Source organism: Neoarius graeffei, chromosome 16 (assembly GCF_027579695.1).
Source record: "Neoarius graeffei isolate fNeoGra1 chromosome 16, fNeoGra1.pri, whole genome shotgun sequence".
NCBI lineage: Eukaryota > Metazoa > Chordata > Actinopteri > Siluriformes > Ariidae > Neoarius > Neoarius graeffei.
In genome coordinates this window covers 14,765,693-14,784,048 of record NC_083584.1, presented here as the reverse complement: position 1 = coordinate 14,784,048, position 18,356 = coordinate 14,765,693, and the positions used below count along the sequence as shown (strand labels likewise).

General features: G+C 39.3%; 1 protein-coding gene across 2 annotated transcripts in view; it reads right to left on the bottom strand.

Moving 5' to 3' along the window:
• gmip (GEM interacting protein) overlaps positions 1 to 17,753 on the bottom strand; it is a 69,123-nt gene extending 51,370 nt beyond the window's left edge. For both annotated transcript variants that reach the window (XM_060942543.1, XM_060942544.1), the window contains exon 1: positions 17,501 to 17,753. In XM_060942543.1, the coding sequence (XP_060798526.1) occupies positions 17,501 to 17,576 (76 nt within the window). In that variant the 5' untranslated portion in view covers positions 17,577 to 17,753. The remainder of the gene's footprint in view (positions 1 to 17,500) is intronic.
• Between the last annotated feature and the right edge of the window lie 603 nt (positions 17,754 to 18,356).

Below are 18,356 nucleotides of genomic sequence, written 5' to 3'. Positions count from 1 at the left end.
GAGCAGGAACTGGATCAGGAGCAGGAACTGGATCAGGAGCAGGAGATGCAGGCAGAGATGTCAGCTGTGCCAGGGTTTTCCCAATTTGCTGAAGCAGTTCCTCGTGGCGAGCGAGGGCCTCACGTTGGCTGGTGAGCGTACGTCCATGAGCGTCCATGGTCGCTCCGAAGCGTGTCAAAGCTGCCATAATTCCCTGAAGGTTGGCCGGGTAGACAGTTGAAGCAGCCTCTGCTGAGTCGGTCATGACGGAGTCTTTCTGTTAGGGTTTTGCTGGGATTCGAACCTGGTTCGTTGGTGTGATAATCCAGCAAACCCCCACTAGGCCACCAGGGGGATGACTCAAATGCAGAGGCGTGAGGCGGAAGTAGAAAAAGAATCAAAAGGTTTATTTAAACTATATACACTATATACAGGGCAAAACAAAAGACAACAAAAAAACCAAAGAGTATAATCCAAAAGAAAAGCAAAGTGCAAAAATACAAAAGCTAGGAAGATCAAAAAACACAGTACAAAGGAAACTGGAGATAAACATAACAGCACAAAGACTCCGTGACAAGAGGACTGAACTCAGGGGTATAAATAGACAAACTAATTAAGGACACAGGTGAAGATAATTAGGCAATTAACACAAACACAAAACACAGGAACAGTGGCGGCCTCTAGAGGCCAAAATAAACACGACATGAAAAGGAAATAACAGCGGCCTCTAGAGGCCAAAACAGTCCTAGTCCTAACACTTCCATTTTCTAATAATTGCTCCCACAGTTGATTTCTTCACACCAAGCTGCTTACCTATTGCAGATTCAGTCTTCCCAGCATGGTGCAGGGCTACAATTTTGTTTCTGGTGTCCTTTGACAGCTCTTTGGTCTTGGCCATAGTGGAGTTTGGCGTGTGACTGTTTGAGGTTGTGGACAGGTGTCTTTTATACTGATAACGAGTTCAAACAGGTTCCATTAATACAGGTAACGAGTGGAGGACAGAGGAGCCTCTTAAAGAAGTTGTTACAGGTCTGTGAGAGCCAGAAATCTTGCTTGTTTGTAGGTGACCAAATACTTATTTTACCGAGGAATTTACCAATTAATTCATTAAAAATCCTACAATTTGATTTCCTGGATTCTTTCCCCCCATTCTGTCTCTCATAGTTGAAGTGTACCTATGATGAAAATTACAGGCCTCTCTCATCTTTCTAAGTGGGAGAACTTGCACAATTGGTGGCTGACTAAATACTTCTTTGCCCCACTGTATGGACGACGCCAGACAGATGACGGACAACACATGATGGCATAAACTCATCACCTGTCGGCTGGATGAGCTAATAAAGGTGCAGTGCAGATTTGTGTCACTTATCTATGCCGAGTCACATAAAATACTTTGTTTTGAAGTCCATAAAATAAATCACAAGTCCACCTTACCTTTGAATAGTTTTAGACCAAACTTCATAGCATCTTTAGTGCTTTTAGGAACAGCGTTTTCTTTCATCATTTGTAATTTGACTAAACGATTAGCTGCCATTTTGCCGAGTCACTCGAGGTGATTATCGAGAAACAGTCCGAATTTCTCGACCAATCAGCGCACACAATTTCCTATAATCACCTGCGTATTTATACTAATTGTTGATATGGTGTAAGTTAAAGTTAAGGTATAAGAAGTTTTTTGTGAGGACACATTTATCTAATAAGTATAGAAGGAGTCTCCAGTGCCAGTGATTTGTAAAAGTCTATAACTGTTTTCCAACATGGAAAGTCTTCAGGATAGCGGAGTTTGTGATTTTTCCGCGAACAAGAAGCAGTATTTTTTTTAGAACATGAAAATGTAGGCACAACTGTTTACAGCTGTTATAATAATGTAAGCTATAACAGGAACTAACCTGTTTACTGGATGTTTCAGAACATTAAAAGTAACTATAAATGGATAAAAAGTCGATACATCACTCTTTAATGAATATTAAACAATGCAATCACTAGAACATATTTCTGAAATAAGAGAATAAAACATCTCCAGATGTGCTGTTATATGAAGGAAGTAATCAACCTCATGGTGGTAAGAGTATCTCTGCTTCATGATGGGCTGCATCACAATATCCTGCTGTTGATTATTTTCTTTTTACAGCACAACCAGCTGTGCTTTATTCCTTACATAAAAAATAAGAAAGACTTCTCAAAAAATACAACCAAATGAACTTAGGCAGAAATAAATGCTTTATTACGAACAAACTAAGTATAAATACAGGAAGGGAGAGAGAGCAAAGGGGATGTGGGTTGACATGAGCTCATTGACAAATGTGGACTGAGTTTGCAGCAGCTGTAGTCTGTAGTCTGTGTAAACTGTGTTTAATCTACTATGCATGGTTAAATGTGAATTATGAATTAGCTAAAAACAAGATTTTCAATTTCAAAAGGATCTTTTAGAAAATGAAACTCCAATACAACTTGGAAAAATGCCTGTGGGATGTTTATGAATCTTACTCCTAGCCATAGGTGGAAAACGTATCTAAATTCTTTATGAATTAAATCCTCTGGTAACAGTTGAAGTACGGCCTAACAAGCTAATTCTTCATTCAAGTACAAAAGTATAAACGTACCAATGCTCAAGTTGAAGCTGAAAAAAATTTGCACTGTTTAAATGTCCACAAGCATTAAAAAGTAATTTTTATCTGATACAATTATTAATTATACATTCATATTAATTTATTGATTATTAGGAATTTAAAACAACTGCGCAATTCTTCAGCAGAGAGGCCAAAATTATGAAATGATCAAGTTTGCCATAACTTGTCAGCTCAGTGATATTGCTAAAGTACGGAATCCAAGGCAAAATGTACCGAAAACCGTATTTAAAAATCATCACCCCAATTATCGCATGGCGCTTCAGAGAAATCTTGGTTCGAATTTTAATATATGAAAGTTCAGTTTTTTCTGACGTAATTCCATTACTGACTTTTCTTTCCTCATAAAATATTTTGCATTCAGAGTTAAACAGCCAATTTTTCTATGTTTTTTTTAGGGTCAAAAGACCCCATACAGTGTGAAATTTTATTTAATACCATTATCTTGAGTACTGCAACTAAAAAAAAAAAGTTACCACATTTTGCTGTGACTGTAATTCCGTTACTGAAGAAGTTACCCATAGTTACCCAACTATGCTATTTTGACCGAAAACATTCAATCTCTGTATATTTGCTGTTCTTATGCATGACTACTGCTAGATAGTTTGCTAATACAGTAACTAGAACTAAAATATCATGAAAACAACCAATATATACCATTAGCTAGATATATTAGCTACTGGAATCGATGTTAGTCTAACCTGGCATTGTGAAAGACAACAGGCAGGTAAGTATATACTGAGTATAACAGTAGGTAAATATACTGAGTTAAATGTTAGCAAATTAGCGAAACCTTAACTCAACATACCTTTTTTTTAAAGTATCTTTATTATTAACTTTTGAGATAGAATTCATGCTTTCTAGAGAGACCAAGAAAGGAGACGTCTCATATTATATATGATTCTTTATTCACTCAAGAATATTGTAACATTTTATTGAGGTAGAACCAGGAACACACAGGTAGCTACAACGCTAACTACATCTTATAGTATGTGAAAGTCATGGCAGATGAAGAGTTGGCATAATTCTTGATAGTTGGTCTACATTTATGAACTTGATTAGATGCCTTAACATGACATCTCATCTCATTATCTGTAGCCGCTTTATCCTGTTCTACAGGGTCGCAGGCAAGCTGGAGCCTATCCCAGCTGACTACGGGCGAAAGGCGGGGTACACCCTGGACAAGTCGCCAGGTCATCACAGGGCTGACACATAGACACAGACAACCATTCACGCTCACATTCACACCTACGGTCAATTTAGAGTCACCAGTTAACCTAACCTGCATGTCTTTGGACTGTGGGGGAAACCGGAGCACCCGGAGGAAACCCACACGGACAACATGCAAACTCCACACAGAAAGGCCCTCACCGGCCACGGGACTCGAACCTGGACCTTCTTGCTGTGAGGCGACAGCGCTAACCACTACACCACCGTACCGCTCCCTTAACCTGACATGAAAAGTACAACCATTTTCTTGGAAATGTCAGTAGTGCTCAAGTAAGGTACGAATACTTAAAAAAAAGTATCTTATTGAAACACAATTAATCAAATATTTTCCATGTCTGTATACAGTCAAACCTCATGGTCCCTATGATGGATGTGGTAGGAGGGGCCAATACATTGTGCATAGCAACAAATCTAAAAGCTGATCAATAGTAATATATTTCCAGTGTGTAGATCCACTTCAGTATATCCACTTTACATTCACCTGCCACTTTAATAAGAACTGGTTCTTGATTCTAAGATTTCTGTTCTTGGTTGTAGGGGTGGAACCCAATATGATGCTTTTCTGCTCACCATGGTTGTAAAGAGTGATTACTATATCCTTCCTGGCAGCTCAAACCAATCTGGCTATTTTCCTCTGATCTCTCTTATCAACAAGACGTTTGTTTCCACCCACAGAACTGTCACCCACTCACTTGATGGTTCTTCCCCACACACACACACACACCATTCTGTGTAAACTCTAGAGACTGGTGTTTGTGTGTGAAAAACCCAGGAGATCAGCAGTTTCTGAAATACTCAAACCAGTCCATCTGGCTCAAACCAACACCCATCCCACAGTGAAAGAAAGTCACACTTTGAGATCACAATTTTTCTCATTCTGGTGTTTGAACATTGTGAACATTAACTGAAGCTCTTGATTTGTATCTGCATGATTTGATGCATCGTGCTGCTGTCAAGGGATCGGCTGATTAGAGAACGGCATCAAACAGCAGGTGGATGGCTGTGTGTTCCTAATAAAGTGGCCAGTGAGTGTATGTCTTTTGACATAAACGTTACATAAAAGTAATTCAAGTCTCATCTCATCATCTGTAGCCGCTTTATCCTGTTCTACAGGGTCGCAGGCAAGCTGGAGCCTATCCCAGCTGACTACGGGCGAAAGGCGGGGTACACCATGGACAAGTCACCAGGTCATCACAGGGCTGACACATAGACACAGGCAACCATTCACACTCACATTCACACCTACGGTCAATTTAGAGTCACCAGTTAACCTAACCTGCATGTCTTTGGACTGTGGGGGAAACCGGAGCACCCGGAGGAAACCCACGCGGACACGGGGAGAACATGCAAACTCCACACAGAAAGGCCCTCACCGGCCACAGAGCTCGAACCCGGACCTTCTTGCTGTGAGGCGACAGCGCTAACCACTACACCACTGTGCCGCCTGGTAATTCAAGTTCTAGAACTAAATGTTGATTTAAGATATAAAAATGTTCTTCGGCAAATTACAGCTGGTTTTTGATTATAAAAGAGGATTGGATGGGAAGATTTCAGGCCAAAAGGATCAATCGTGAAGGTGAAGGAGCTTCCTAAAGTTCTCAGGAACAACATTATTAAACAACACTTGAAGGGAAAAATCTAAAAGACTTTAAACATTCCACCACAATTCCTTTGATAATATGTAAGAGGAAGCACAACTCATTGTCTCTGGATAGGTACACCATGCAAGATTTTACAACACACTCTGTGACTAATCATAAGGAAGCCTCGAGAGAAGCCAGCAGTCACTCGAACAGAGTTGCAGGACGACCTGAAAGCAGCAGGAACAACAGCTACACAGCAGGGCTTTGAACCGGTTCAAGGAACGAAAACGAAAACCGGGAACTTTTTCTATTTCACATGGAACAGAAACGAAACCAGAAACTTTATTATTTTTTATGTTCCGGAACAGAAACGCTTATTAAAAATAATGGTAACCGGTTAATATCGGTTTTTATTTCGTTCCTCAAAGTTTCCGTAGCCTACAAATAAAAAAGCCATTCTTCTCCTGCGCAAGTTTCTATGACCCGCTGGGGTTCACTTCCTGTGTGACGTTCGCTGACTGAATGGAGAGCGCGGGAAGGTGGACTGCTATCATGTCTCCACGTGATAATAAGTGAATTACTGAGTGTCTGAGCAAAGAAGAGCCTGAACGTTGCAACCTCCCTATTGGCTGTTTGTAAAAATGTATCAGTTGTTGCCCTTCCCACGGGAATCATCGCGGGCTTGAGAGACGAGACCTGACGAGTTAGTTCGTTGGTAGCAGAACAAAATGTCTGGACACAAATCGGGTTTTCAGAAAAGGAAAGAAAATAAACGGAGGGTCGAAAATACAAAAAAGGAGGCAGAAAATGCAAAACGAGTTTTAAGGTAGGACAAATGGTTACTTTTCTGAGGCAGCCCGCCGTGGCTGCAGGCTTATTGATTATAGCCCATTTAGTTAAAATAGTTGATATAAAATGTTTATAGTTATAGTTATGTGATGGTTGTCCTGATTTAGACTGTTTTTTTTTGGGGGGGGGGGGGGGTTGCGCGATGTTGCACCCGGGTCCAGATTAGGGCAGAACCGGCCCTGGCTACATTTCAGGTGTAGTTTGTTTTATGTATGTATGTACTTGCATAGATGTGTACTTGGTCTTCCAATATGGCGACTACCGAAATCTCGCGGCGCGGTGACGTCATGCGGTAGCCCTCTATAGGGCCTGACTAGCCTTTGGTAACACACTAAACGAATTATCTTTCATTTTTGGCACTTTTTCTGTTTGTGTAGATGGGAAGACATACTGAGAATCCAAATCGCCAACATTTGAAATAATAATTGTTTTGAATTATTTCTTGTCTTATTTAATGAAGGTTGTAATAAAATTAGCCTACATTTGGCTTAAGCTGGATGAGACAGAGACATAATTTTATAGCCATTTGTTAAACAGCTGACAGGGAACGTAATTAACCATTCCAGGAACGAAATTTTTTTGTTCTAACCGGTTCGGGAACGTCTATTTAATGGTGGAACCCAAAACCGGAAACGTTAAAATTCCGTTTCTGTTTGGAACGAACCAATAGGAAAAAAATTCTGGTTCAAAGCCCTGCTACACAGAGATCAATAAGCAACAATCTGCACTGCAATCTCCATTTCTACACCTCACACAAAACTCCTGTGTTTAAAAATGAAGCACATAGATGCACATCTGAAAGCATTTAGACAAATGAGAATTATTTTGGAACAATATACTCTAGTTGACCGCGAGCTGGCCGAGTGGTTAGTGTGTCTGCCTCTCGACTGGGAGATCACGAGTTCTATTCACAGTTGGGTTGTACCAAAGACCATCATAAAAATGATGCCATCTGGTAAGGCAGGCTGCAATATAGATGCGAGTAGGGAGTCAAACTCTTGTGGTTACCAGAGGACCAGACCCCCACTGTAACCCTAGCTATGTCATAGGCAAGAGGCTGAGGGTTATAGAAACGGAGATCAGCACCACCCAATGGACCTCAAAAGTGGTTTATACTGGGACAGGAGACTGCCTGGGAAGACCAGGTCCTGGCGGAGAGGGACTCTGACTTGATACTCTGGTTAGATGAAACAAAAATAGAACTCTTTGGCAATAATTCAGCTTGTAATTGTAATTTTTGGAGAAAGAAGTCTCGTGCGTATGATTCCAAGAACACCATCTCTACAGTGAAGCATGGTGGTGAGAGCATCAGGACATGGAGCTGTTTCCTTTATATGTGGGGCATCCAAAGGAAAAGTGAATGGAGTGATGGACTTATTAGAGAAGAATTTAATCTCATTAGCCAAGAAACAGAATCTGAAAGAAACGGCTCCAAACATGCAACCAAAATAACTCAAGAAGGCCATGCATGGTGTCACTCATCTCCTGACCCACATTCCACTGAAAATTTATGAAAGATTTTGAAATTGCAAGTCTATCAAGGGGGTCCTTGTAACCTTGGGGCATTGAAGATGATCTGCCAAGCCCAAAATTGAACCACAGTGCTGGAAAAAGTCAAGAGTTTGGTTTCAAAACGCAATAAATGCCAAATTTGAAAAATTGAAACTCCTGCCACCAAACCATCAGCAATTATCATATCTTACTCATACCATATTCGTTTTTTGCCAAAACGCGATATCTGCCATTGATTTACGCACCGCATTACGGCCTTTCATTCCAAAACGTAATGAGTGCCATCACCGATTTTTCTCAAAACCAGACATATCCATTTGGCCAATCAGAGGCCTCCATTGGCATGAAGTCTTCTATGATGGCTGCACCCATGAAATCGTTTCGTCACTTCTAGCATTTATTGGACAGTTTCACGCTGAATTATGACTAATTTTGACGGAACGGAGGAGGCCATGATGGTTTCACCAGTTGGGAAGAAACGTAGGCTGTCAAAAGCAAATCATAATTGAGAACACGTTAAGAAAATGCGGCATTTGGGTGCCGGGAAAATACCAGATGTTGTGTGCATGCATAAAGCACGTACATGTGTGTTTTGCCATGCTGATAAACTCACACCAGCTGACACTGCCCATTTTTCAGGATACTAAAGCACATTATATATCCAATTTCAGCTATATCTGTCAGGAAAGAACACAGTTAAATGCACTTTAAATAGAAAGGGATATGTAGCATTTTGGGGGAAAATGCCGTGGCGTGGATATGTAGCAACGTGACAAAAAAATAATTACTTGGTTCAGTTAAAAAGCTGTTAATTAGTTCTGGATTTAATTTTTGAAGTTTATTATCATTAAGGAATTAGTCAATAAATTTTAAAACAGGATACAGTGGTTTTCCTTTTATCACTTCCCGTAATCAGAAAAAGTGATTTTTCTCGAAACAGTGGAATTGGATATATAGCGTTTTGGAACCAAACTCTTCAAATGTACAACCCTGATTCCAAAAAAGTTGGGACAAAGTACAATTTGTAAATAAAAACGGAATGCAATAATTTACAAATCTCAAAAACTGATATTGTATTCATAATAGAACATAGACAACATATCAAATGTCGAAAGTGAGATATTTTGAAATTTCATACCAAATATTGGCTCATTTGAAATTTCATGACAGCAACACATCTCAAAAAAGTTGGGACAGGGGCAATAAGAGGCTGGAAAAGTTAAAGGTACAAAAAAGGAACAGCTGGAGGACCAAATTGCAACTCATTAGGTCAATTGGCAATAGGTCATTAACATGACTGGGTATATAAAGAGCATCTTGGAGTGGCAGCGGCTCTCAGAAGTAAAGATGGGAAGAGGATCACCAATCCCCCTAATTCTGCACCGACAAATAGTGGAGCAATATCAGAAAGGAGTTCGACAGTGTAAAATTGCAAAGAGTTTGAACATATCATCATCTACAGTGCATAATATCATCAAAAGATTCAGAGAATCTGGAAGAATCTCTGTGCGTAAGGGTCAAGGCCGGAAAACCATACTAGGTGCCCGTGATCTTCGGGCCCTTAGACGGCACTGCATCACATACAGGCACGTTTCTGTATTGGAAATCACAAAATGGGCTCAGGAATATTTCCAGAGAACATTATCTGTGAACGCAATTCACCGTGCCATCCGCCATTGCCAACTAAAACTCTATAGTTCAAAGAAGAAGCCGTATCTAAACATGATCCAGAAGCGCAGACGTCTTCTCTGGGCCAAGGCTCATAATGGACTGTGGCAAAGTGGAAAACTGTTCTGTGGTCAGACGAATCAAAATTTGAAGTTCTTTATGGAAATCAAGGACGCCGTGTCATTCAGACTAAAGAGGAGAAGGACGACCCAAGTTGTTATCAGCGCTCAGTTCAGAAGCCTGCATCTCTGATGGTATGGGGTTGCATTAGTACATGTGGCATGGGCAGCTTACACATCTGGAAAGACACCATCAGTGCTGAAAGTATATCCAGGTTCTAGAGCAACATATGCTCCCATCCAGACGACGTCTCTTTCAGGGAAGACCTTGCATTTTCCAACATGACAATGCCAAACCACATACTGCATCAATTACAGCATCATGGCTGCATAGAAGAAGGGTCCGGGTACTGAACTGGCCAGCCTGCAGTCCAGATCTTTCACCCATAGAAAACATTTGGCGCATCATAAAACGGAAGATACGGCAAAAAAGACCTAAGACAGTTGAGCAACTAGAATCCTACATTAGACAAGAATGGGTTAACATTCCTATCCTTAAACTCGAGCAACTTGTCTCCTCAGTCCCCAGACGTTTACAGACTGTTGTAAAGAGAAAAGGGGATGTCTCACAGTGGGAAACATGGCCTTGTCCCAACTTTTTTGAGATGTGTTGTTGTCATGAAATTTAAAATCACCTAATTTTTCTCTTTAAATGATACATTTTCTCAGTTTAAACATTTGATATGTCATCTATGTTCTATTCTGAATAAAACATGGAATTTTGAAACTTCCACATCATTGCATTCCATTTTTATTTACAATTTGTACTTTGTCCCAACTTTTTTGGAATCGGGGTTGTACTTCATTACTGTCCACCTCTGGTTTTGATAAGACATTCTGAGATTTGATGATGTTGTTGTACAGTGTAGTAGACTTAGTCTAGACTCTTACCTTCTCACCAAGCTTGATTTGGATTCCGATTTTCCTGCTGTAAACCCTCGACATGTTCTCCACCTCTCAGAAAATCAAGTACATTATTGTACCTTTAGGGGTACAATGACTTGTCACTGGGGCAGTACCATCTAAAGTACTTATTTGTACCTGTTATACAGTGGTGCTTGAAAGTTTGTGAACCCTTTAGAATTTTTTATATTTCTGCATAAATATGATCTAAAACATCATCAGATTTTCACACAAGTCACTGTGTATGAAATGTGCTATATAAATAAACTTGCCTTGCATAAATTTGACCAAAAACATCATCAGATTTTCACATAAGTCCTAAAAGTAAATAAAGAGAACCCAGTTAAACAAATGAGACAAAAATATTATACTTGGTCATTTATGTATTGAGGAAAATGATCCAATATTACATATCTGTGAGTGGCAAAAGTATGTGAACCTTTGCTTTCAGTATCTGGTGTGACCCCCTTGTGCAGCAATAACTGCAACTAAACGTTTGCGGTAACTGTTGATCAGTCCTGCACACCGGCTTGGAGGAATTTTAGCCCATTCCTCCGTACAGAACAGCTTCAACTCTGGGATGTTGGTGGGTTTCCTCACATGAACTGCTCGCTTCAGGTCCTTCCACAACATTTCAATTGGATTAAGGTCAGGTCTTTGACTTGGCCATTCCAAAACATTAACTTTATTCTTCTTTAACCATTCTTTGGTAGAACGACTTGTGTGCTGAGGGTTGTTGTCTTGCTGCATGACCCAATGTCTCTTGAGATTCAGTTCATGGACAGATGTCCTGACATTTTCCTTTAGAATTTACTGGGATGATTCAAAATTCATTGTTCCATCAATGATGGCAAGCCGTCCTGGCCCAGATGCAGCAAAACAGGCCCAAACCGTGATACTACCGCCACCATGTTTCACAGATGGGATAAGGTTCTTATGCTGGAATGCAGTGTTTTCCTTTCTCCAAACATAACACTTCTCATTTAAACCAAAAAGTTCTATTTTGGTCTCATCCATCCACAAAACATTTTTCCAATAGCCTTCTGGCTTGTCCATGTGATCTTTAAAAACTGCAGATGAGCAGCAATGCTCTTTTTGGAGAGCAGTGGCTTTCTCCTTGCAACCCTGCCATGCACACCATTGTTGTTCAGTGTTCTTCTGATGGTGGACTCATGACCATTAACTTTAGCCAATATGAGAGAGGCCTTCAGTTGCTTAGAAGTTACCCTGGGGTCCTTTGTGACCTCACTGACTATTACACGCCTTGCTCTTGGAGTGATCTTTGTTGGTCGACCACTCCTGGGGAGGGTAACAATGGTCTTAAATTTCATCTACTTGTACACAATCTGTCTGACTGTGGATTGGTGGAGTCCAAACTCTTTAGAGATGGTTTTGTAACCTTTTCCAGCCTGATGAGCATCAACAACGCTTTTTCTGAGGTCCCCAGAAATCTCCTTTGTTCGTGCCATGATACACTTTCCACAAACACATGTTGTGAAGATCAGACTTTGATAGATCCCTGTTCTTTAAATAAAACAGGGTGCCCACTCACACATGATTGTCATCCCATTGATTGAAAACACCTGACTCTAATTTCACCTTCTAATTAACTGCTAATCCTAGTGGTTCACATACTTTTGCCACTCACAGATATGTAATATTGGATCATTTTCCTCAATAAATAAATGACCAAGTATAATATTTTTTGTCTCATTTGTTTAACTGGGTTCTTATCTACTTTTAGGACTTGTGTGAAAATCTGATGATGTTTTAGGTCATATTTATGCAGAAATATAAAAAATTCTAAAGGGTTCACAAACTTTCAAGCACCACTGTATACTACTTGGGAACATATATGGACCTTTTTGGTCCTAAAAAGGTATGCATAATTACCCCAAGGTCCAAAAATGAGCCCGAGGAGGCACATTAGTGTAGATTGTAGCTTGGGGGACAGAAATTGACTCCTACTCAATAAACTCCTAGTCAATAAATTTTAAAACAGGATACAGTGGTTTTCCTTTTATCACTTCCTGTAATCAGAAAAAGTGATTTTTCTCAAAACAATGGAATTGTGTTTTGGAATTAAACTCTTCAAGTGATGATTTCTTATGGTAGGTATCTTAAAACTGTAATTTCCAATAATGGCTTTGCAGCAATGTACTAATGTTGTTGTTGTTGTTGTGTTATGAATAGATCTTTCAAAAGTCTTAGGCACCCTATTTTTTTTCATACAAACTTTGTTATAGATTTATATTTTATTACTTCTATATTATCGAGTCAAAACATTACAAAAACATTTTAGAGTTCCAAACGTTTGGGTTTTTTTCCAGCACAAAATTAAATGTTACAGCAAGAAGGTCCAGGTTCGAGCCCCGTGGCCAGCAAGGGCCTTTCTGTGCGGAGTTTGCATGTTCTCCCCGTGTCCACGTGGGTTTCCTCCGGGTGCTCCGGTTTCCTCCACAGTCCAAAGACATGCAGGTTAGGTTAACTGGTGACTCTAAATTGAGCGTAGGTGTGAATGTGAGTGTGAATGGTTGTCTGTGTCTATGTGTCAGCCCTGTGATGACCTGCCGACTTGTCTAGGGTGTACCCCGCCTTTCGCCCATAGTCAGCTGGGATAGGCTCCAGCTTGCCTGCGACCCTGTAGAACAGGATAAAGCGGCTAGAGATAATGAGATGAGATGAGATGAAGAAGTGAGTGTGACAGTCAAAGTGTCCAGAAGAACTGCGGCTGGCTCTATAAGATGCTCAGTGAAACCTACAGCTCATTTCCGCATAAAACTGCACTCAATGCAGTCACTGAAACTACTATTGGGTTGTTGTTGTTTTTTTAACCAAAGTGTCATCTCACACCAAATATTGACTTTGTTTCATTTATTATGGCTTACTGCTTACTGTTTATAGTAATTTTTAATGTTGAAACATTTCGTTTCATCATTAATTAAGCCATTTTTGGTCGACAGCATTTCTTTATACGTGCCTAAGACTTGTGCACAATCATGGCTATGCACTGGAAGTATATTAAATAAGAAAAACAGCAGTGTTTGAATACTTAATTTCTTTCACTGTATATAGACGGCATAATATGTATATTGTAAACAGAGATAATAAAAATGTCCATGTATTGTGAAAAGTATTTTGGACAAGTCATCATTTTCACAAGTGATAGTGCTTCTTGGCAACTTTTTATACTTTACGGCAGCTTTTATTACCTTGACATCTAGTACTCAAGTACGGTACATGACATGAAGTGTCCTTAGATTCTTCTTCTTGACATGTATGCATGGTGGTACTTTTTTAAATAACCATACACTCATAAATCATACACATTCACACAGAAGGATCAAACCTCAACAGTAAACTCCTGTGATATAATGAACACCTGACAAACTGACAATTTCTTTCTGCCTTTCATTGCCGTGCTCCATTTTGGTGAACCACATCCGGTATGCAGGCAGAGACATGATCTACTGCAGGAGCACAGAACATTTGTTTTCCATTAAGAGCTGATTAAGAGAGCCACAGTATGGTGCAGGATTAAAAAAAAAAAAAAAAAGAATAAAAAAACAGCCAACGCCATTCATCTGCATTCTGTAATGTAGAGTGTTTCTTTATTCTTTTCCAAACACTGATGTGGTCAGTGTGTCAGTGTAAGTTCCCTGAGGAACTCAGTGTCACCAAGGACAAAGTGGAAATGACTGACACGTACACACACACACACACACACACACACACACACACACACAAAGCAAATAAAAGACTTGATATTCCGCATATCATAAATCAACTTCCACATTTTAAGTGATTTCCTCATTATGTTGTTGCATTGTCAATTGAGTGAATTCAATTCCACTTAATCTGCACTGCACTTTAAGTACTATCTTATGTTGTAATCCTGTTTCTGACTCCACTTTATGTTATTCATATACATGTATAGTTTTTTTTTTAATGATAGATACTTGATCAGTACCCAAGCTCCACTTCAGGATAACAGAATCACTGAGCTGCTCTTCATATTGATGAGCAAAATGTTACATATACAATAAATACTACATCCAGTATCTGATATTTTGACCTTACTAGGACTCCATATGTATTTTTTTAATTTTGAAAACCATATAGACTGTATTTACTGTATATATTTAACAGTTATTCCACAAAATCATGTCGTACACGAGCTGATAGCTGATGAGGCGCGTAGCACCAAGTTGGCTATAATCGATGTATGATGAGATTGAGTGGAATAACTGTTTTATTCTATCCACATTCACTGGATTTTGAGAAACGGAGCATTTTTATTTTTTTGCAAATTCGATAAATAAAAATTTCATAAATCATTTCCGCTTAGAATGTAAACAAACCGGCGAAATGACAGCAGCAATTTGTGAAAAATGCTATAATAATAATACTTGAAAATTAAATTTAAAAAAGGATACATTCTTACTATCAGATACTTTTATTCCATATTTTCTTGCTTTTTTTTTGGGGGGGGGGGTTGTTTTCAAGTAGTTTTTTATTTTGTCCTTGGTCTGGTTCACCAACACGCTCCACCATTTTGTTTTTCTCTACTCACGGTATATGAGCTTATATCCTAGGAGTAGAGTAGCCACTCAGAGCATGTGATTGCTTATATCCAGTGAATGTGGATAGAATAATTTCAAGCATAAGGTTTTCTGTAAATGCTTGGCATCCCAGAATTGCCATATTTTTTTAAACCTTCTGCTGGAGTGAAGAACAGCACTAAAACTTTCCTGTAGTGTCTAATAAGACTGGAGACACTTAGAGGCTTTTGGATCATTTTCTTTAAAATGTAGAGCATTTAAGCTTATTTATATTCGCATGTTTGCACGTACAGTCAGTCGTTTTCCATCCAAACCACGGTTTTCAAGAGGGATAAAATCAAGTGACTCAGATGGCCAGTAAAAGTTTTAACCTCTTGGTAGATGCAACCAGATTTCCGGCTTAAATATCTTGCCATTTATCAGAATTCATACCAACAGCAACCTTAAGATGAGCCGCAAAGTATCACTGATGCACTGATGATGATATTTTATAGTGAGTTTAGGATCTGACTCACTTTTCCACTGGACATTCCAAAAAGTATGATTTTGGTCGCATCTGATCACAATACACTTTTTTTTTTTTGTCGTTCCAATGACACTTGGCAAAGTCAGGAGTTACATTTTATAAACTTCCAGGACGCAACTTTTCTATCAAATTCTTATTCTGAAGGAGTTACTGACCAATCTCTAAAAAAAGAATCAACATAAATTTCAAAACAGTAATATTTTGGCACTGACTGTGCTTAAGAACTGTTTAAAGCTAGACGGCCTTTCGATTTCATAAAATTGGTGAAATTTAGTTCCCTCTGAAATGTGGTCATTGTGATATATGTTTATTTCTGTAATATCTCACAAAATATCAGGCCATTCTGTGGCTGGGAAGTTATCTAATTTGAGGGGATTAAAGCAAATAATGTGCATGAAATCGCTCGCTTCACGCAGTCAAGCAGACAGAGGAAGTCCGTGTGCGTGCGCATGCGCAGGTTTACTTTTGAGCGTGCACTGACAGTTCCATCATTCTGTCACTAAACGAACAGCTGATCACACCGAGGTGCTCGCTGACCGCCGATATTTATTAGTTTGGTCCTGCGTTTCCTTTCCTTCACATATAACATAATTTCTTTTCTTCTCGCTTGCTTTCCGCTACTGTAGTCGGTCTTTCACGTTTCATTCCCACACTCACATCCTCCATTTTTCTCTCCTGTTTCAAATTTGTATCCCACAATGCCTTGTGTGAACGGGGAAAGCCCACCACGTGATGCATGACGTAGTATCTTGAATTGGGTCATGGTGAAGCAGGAAAAAATAGCAGAGGGAGAATAGCCACGTGACCTTAACTTCATTAATTGTTCTATTTTAAAAGCGAATAAAATTGGAAGTCTGTGATTCGAATTCAGTAGCTTTTGGTCCACTAAACAAAAATAATTGGGTGTCGGGGAAAATTCTTTTTATGACCTACACTTGAAAAACCTGACCTTTAAATATATTCATGTCCATTACCTGAGTAGTGCAGGTCAATAACAATTTGCCTGTTCTGCAATGAAAGCTCCTTTTATCTCATTATGGTGATGAATAATAAAGAGGTTTCATATGCGTGCAAAATCATATTTATATCCCAAGTGTAAAACAGGAAATGGTCAAAGGCAGAAACAGTTCCCAGAAACACTTAAAAAAGTTTTATTTTCAATGGTTGTTTTTAATTTTTCTTTCAGCGTGTTAATTATGTGGTATGTGTTTTGAGAGAAAATACTATTTTTTAAATTAAATGCACAAAAATATCTCAAAATTTAAAATAGCTGTTTCATGGTCATTTTCTGTCATCCATTATGACAGTTGCTGTCTTTCTTTTGTGATTTAACACTCTCTGATAAACATATTAGTTTTAAATCAGACAGACATCATGCCAAATTATGTCCCTTTTAAGAAAATGTCATTTTCATAGCAGAAAAAAAAAACATCTTCGGTAGTAAAGTGAGCAGACACAGTATCGATTTTACATCATCAAGACTTTATGGGCTTCCTTTTACTGGAAGTGGTGAAAAAAAAGATGTTTTTGCTTTATCTTGTGTTATTTATGCAAATTTGAATATATATATATATTTTAAAACCAGAGCTTCCTTTTATTCAGCAATGAGAACAGTGCTAAATTAGTATACAGTATTAACATTCGAACAGTTGTTGCCTGTTAGAGCTATTCTTAGCTGCAGCTTGGATATAGAGTCAAAATGCAACTTTAGACAGGAAGCGCTCTTACTGATCATGCACTGGTTGAGAGGTAGTGTGCTTGCATTGCATGTAAGTACAACGCGCACACGCACACACACACACACACACAGTGCCACAAAGTATGAAAAGGAACAAAAACACTCAAAATATACAAACCGAAGACTATTAGTTAATTAATTTATTTATTTAAGAAAAATAGAGAAAGAAATATAACGTCTTGTCCGACTTGCCACTAAACTCACCCTTCGGTTGCCTTAACGGTGCGGCCCCTGTTGCCTCCTCCATCGAGTCATCCATCCTCAAACCACCAGTAGACATCAGAGTGGCTCTTCACTTTCTCATTACTCCATCAACATCACAGAAGATTTTTGGGACAGATCCAAAATCCAAACCCAACTTCACGGGGCCACTCGTCAGATTTATGCAACCATTTGAGCAGGCCCTGAAGCGGACATGTGACGCATTCTCTCCTCACACATTTGTTCTAAGTACACTTCTCTTCCTCTAAAGCAGGAGGTTGGCTAACACGCTTTCACCATCGCATGAAGAGGAAGTGTGTCTCACTGTCACTCATAGACACACCTATCACCCGAAGTTTGTGCTCAGGACAGAGCTGAGTGTGCAGCAGGCAACACCAGTGGCTTCAAATGTTATTAATACACTGTGCATAAGTATGTGGTTTGTGTGTGACTGTTAAAGTTAGAATTGGTATACAACCCCGATAAAGCATGATACTGCTTCCATCTTTGGTTCATTTACTCAGCCTTTCCATTCCTTGAGCATAATGAAATGCGATTTGATTTTTGGTGTTCTTGTTTATGCATCTGTGGTTTCCACCCTGATATTTCAGTAGGGGAGAGTGGAGTTGTAACAGATGTCAGTTTTATCAACACTATCATCAATTGCTTCAATCAACAACAAGCTCCAGTGGTGACACTCACTCTGTGCATGCTCAATAGCATCCTCTGCCTGCCTGCTAAGGGACAGCAACTTAGTCATAATCATAACTATTTGATGGCCATCAAACCTATATGTGGTTCTTCCCCAAACTTGTACCACAAAATTGTCTACAATGTATTTGCATGCTTTAGCATTAAG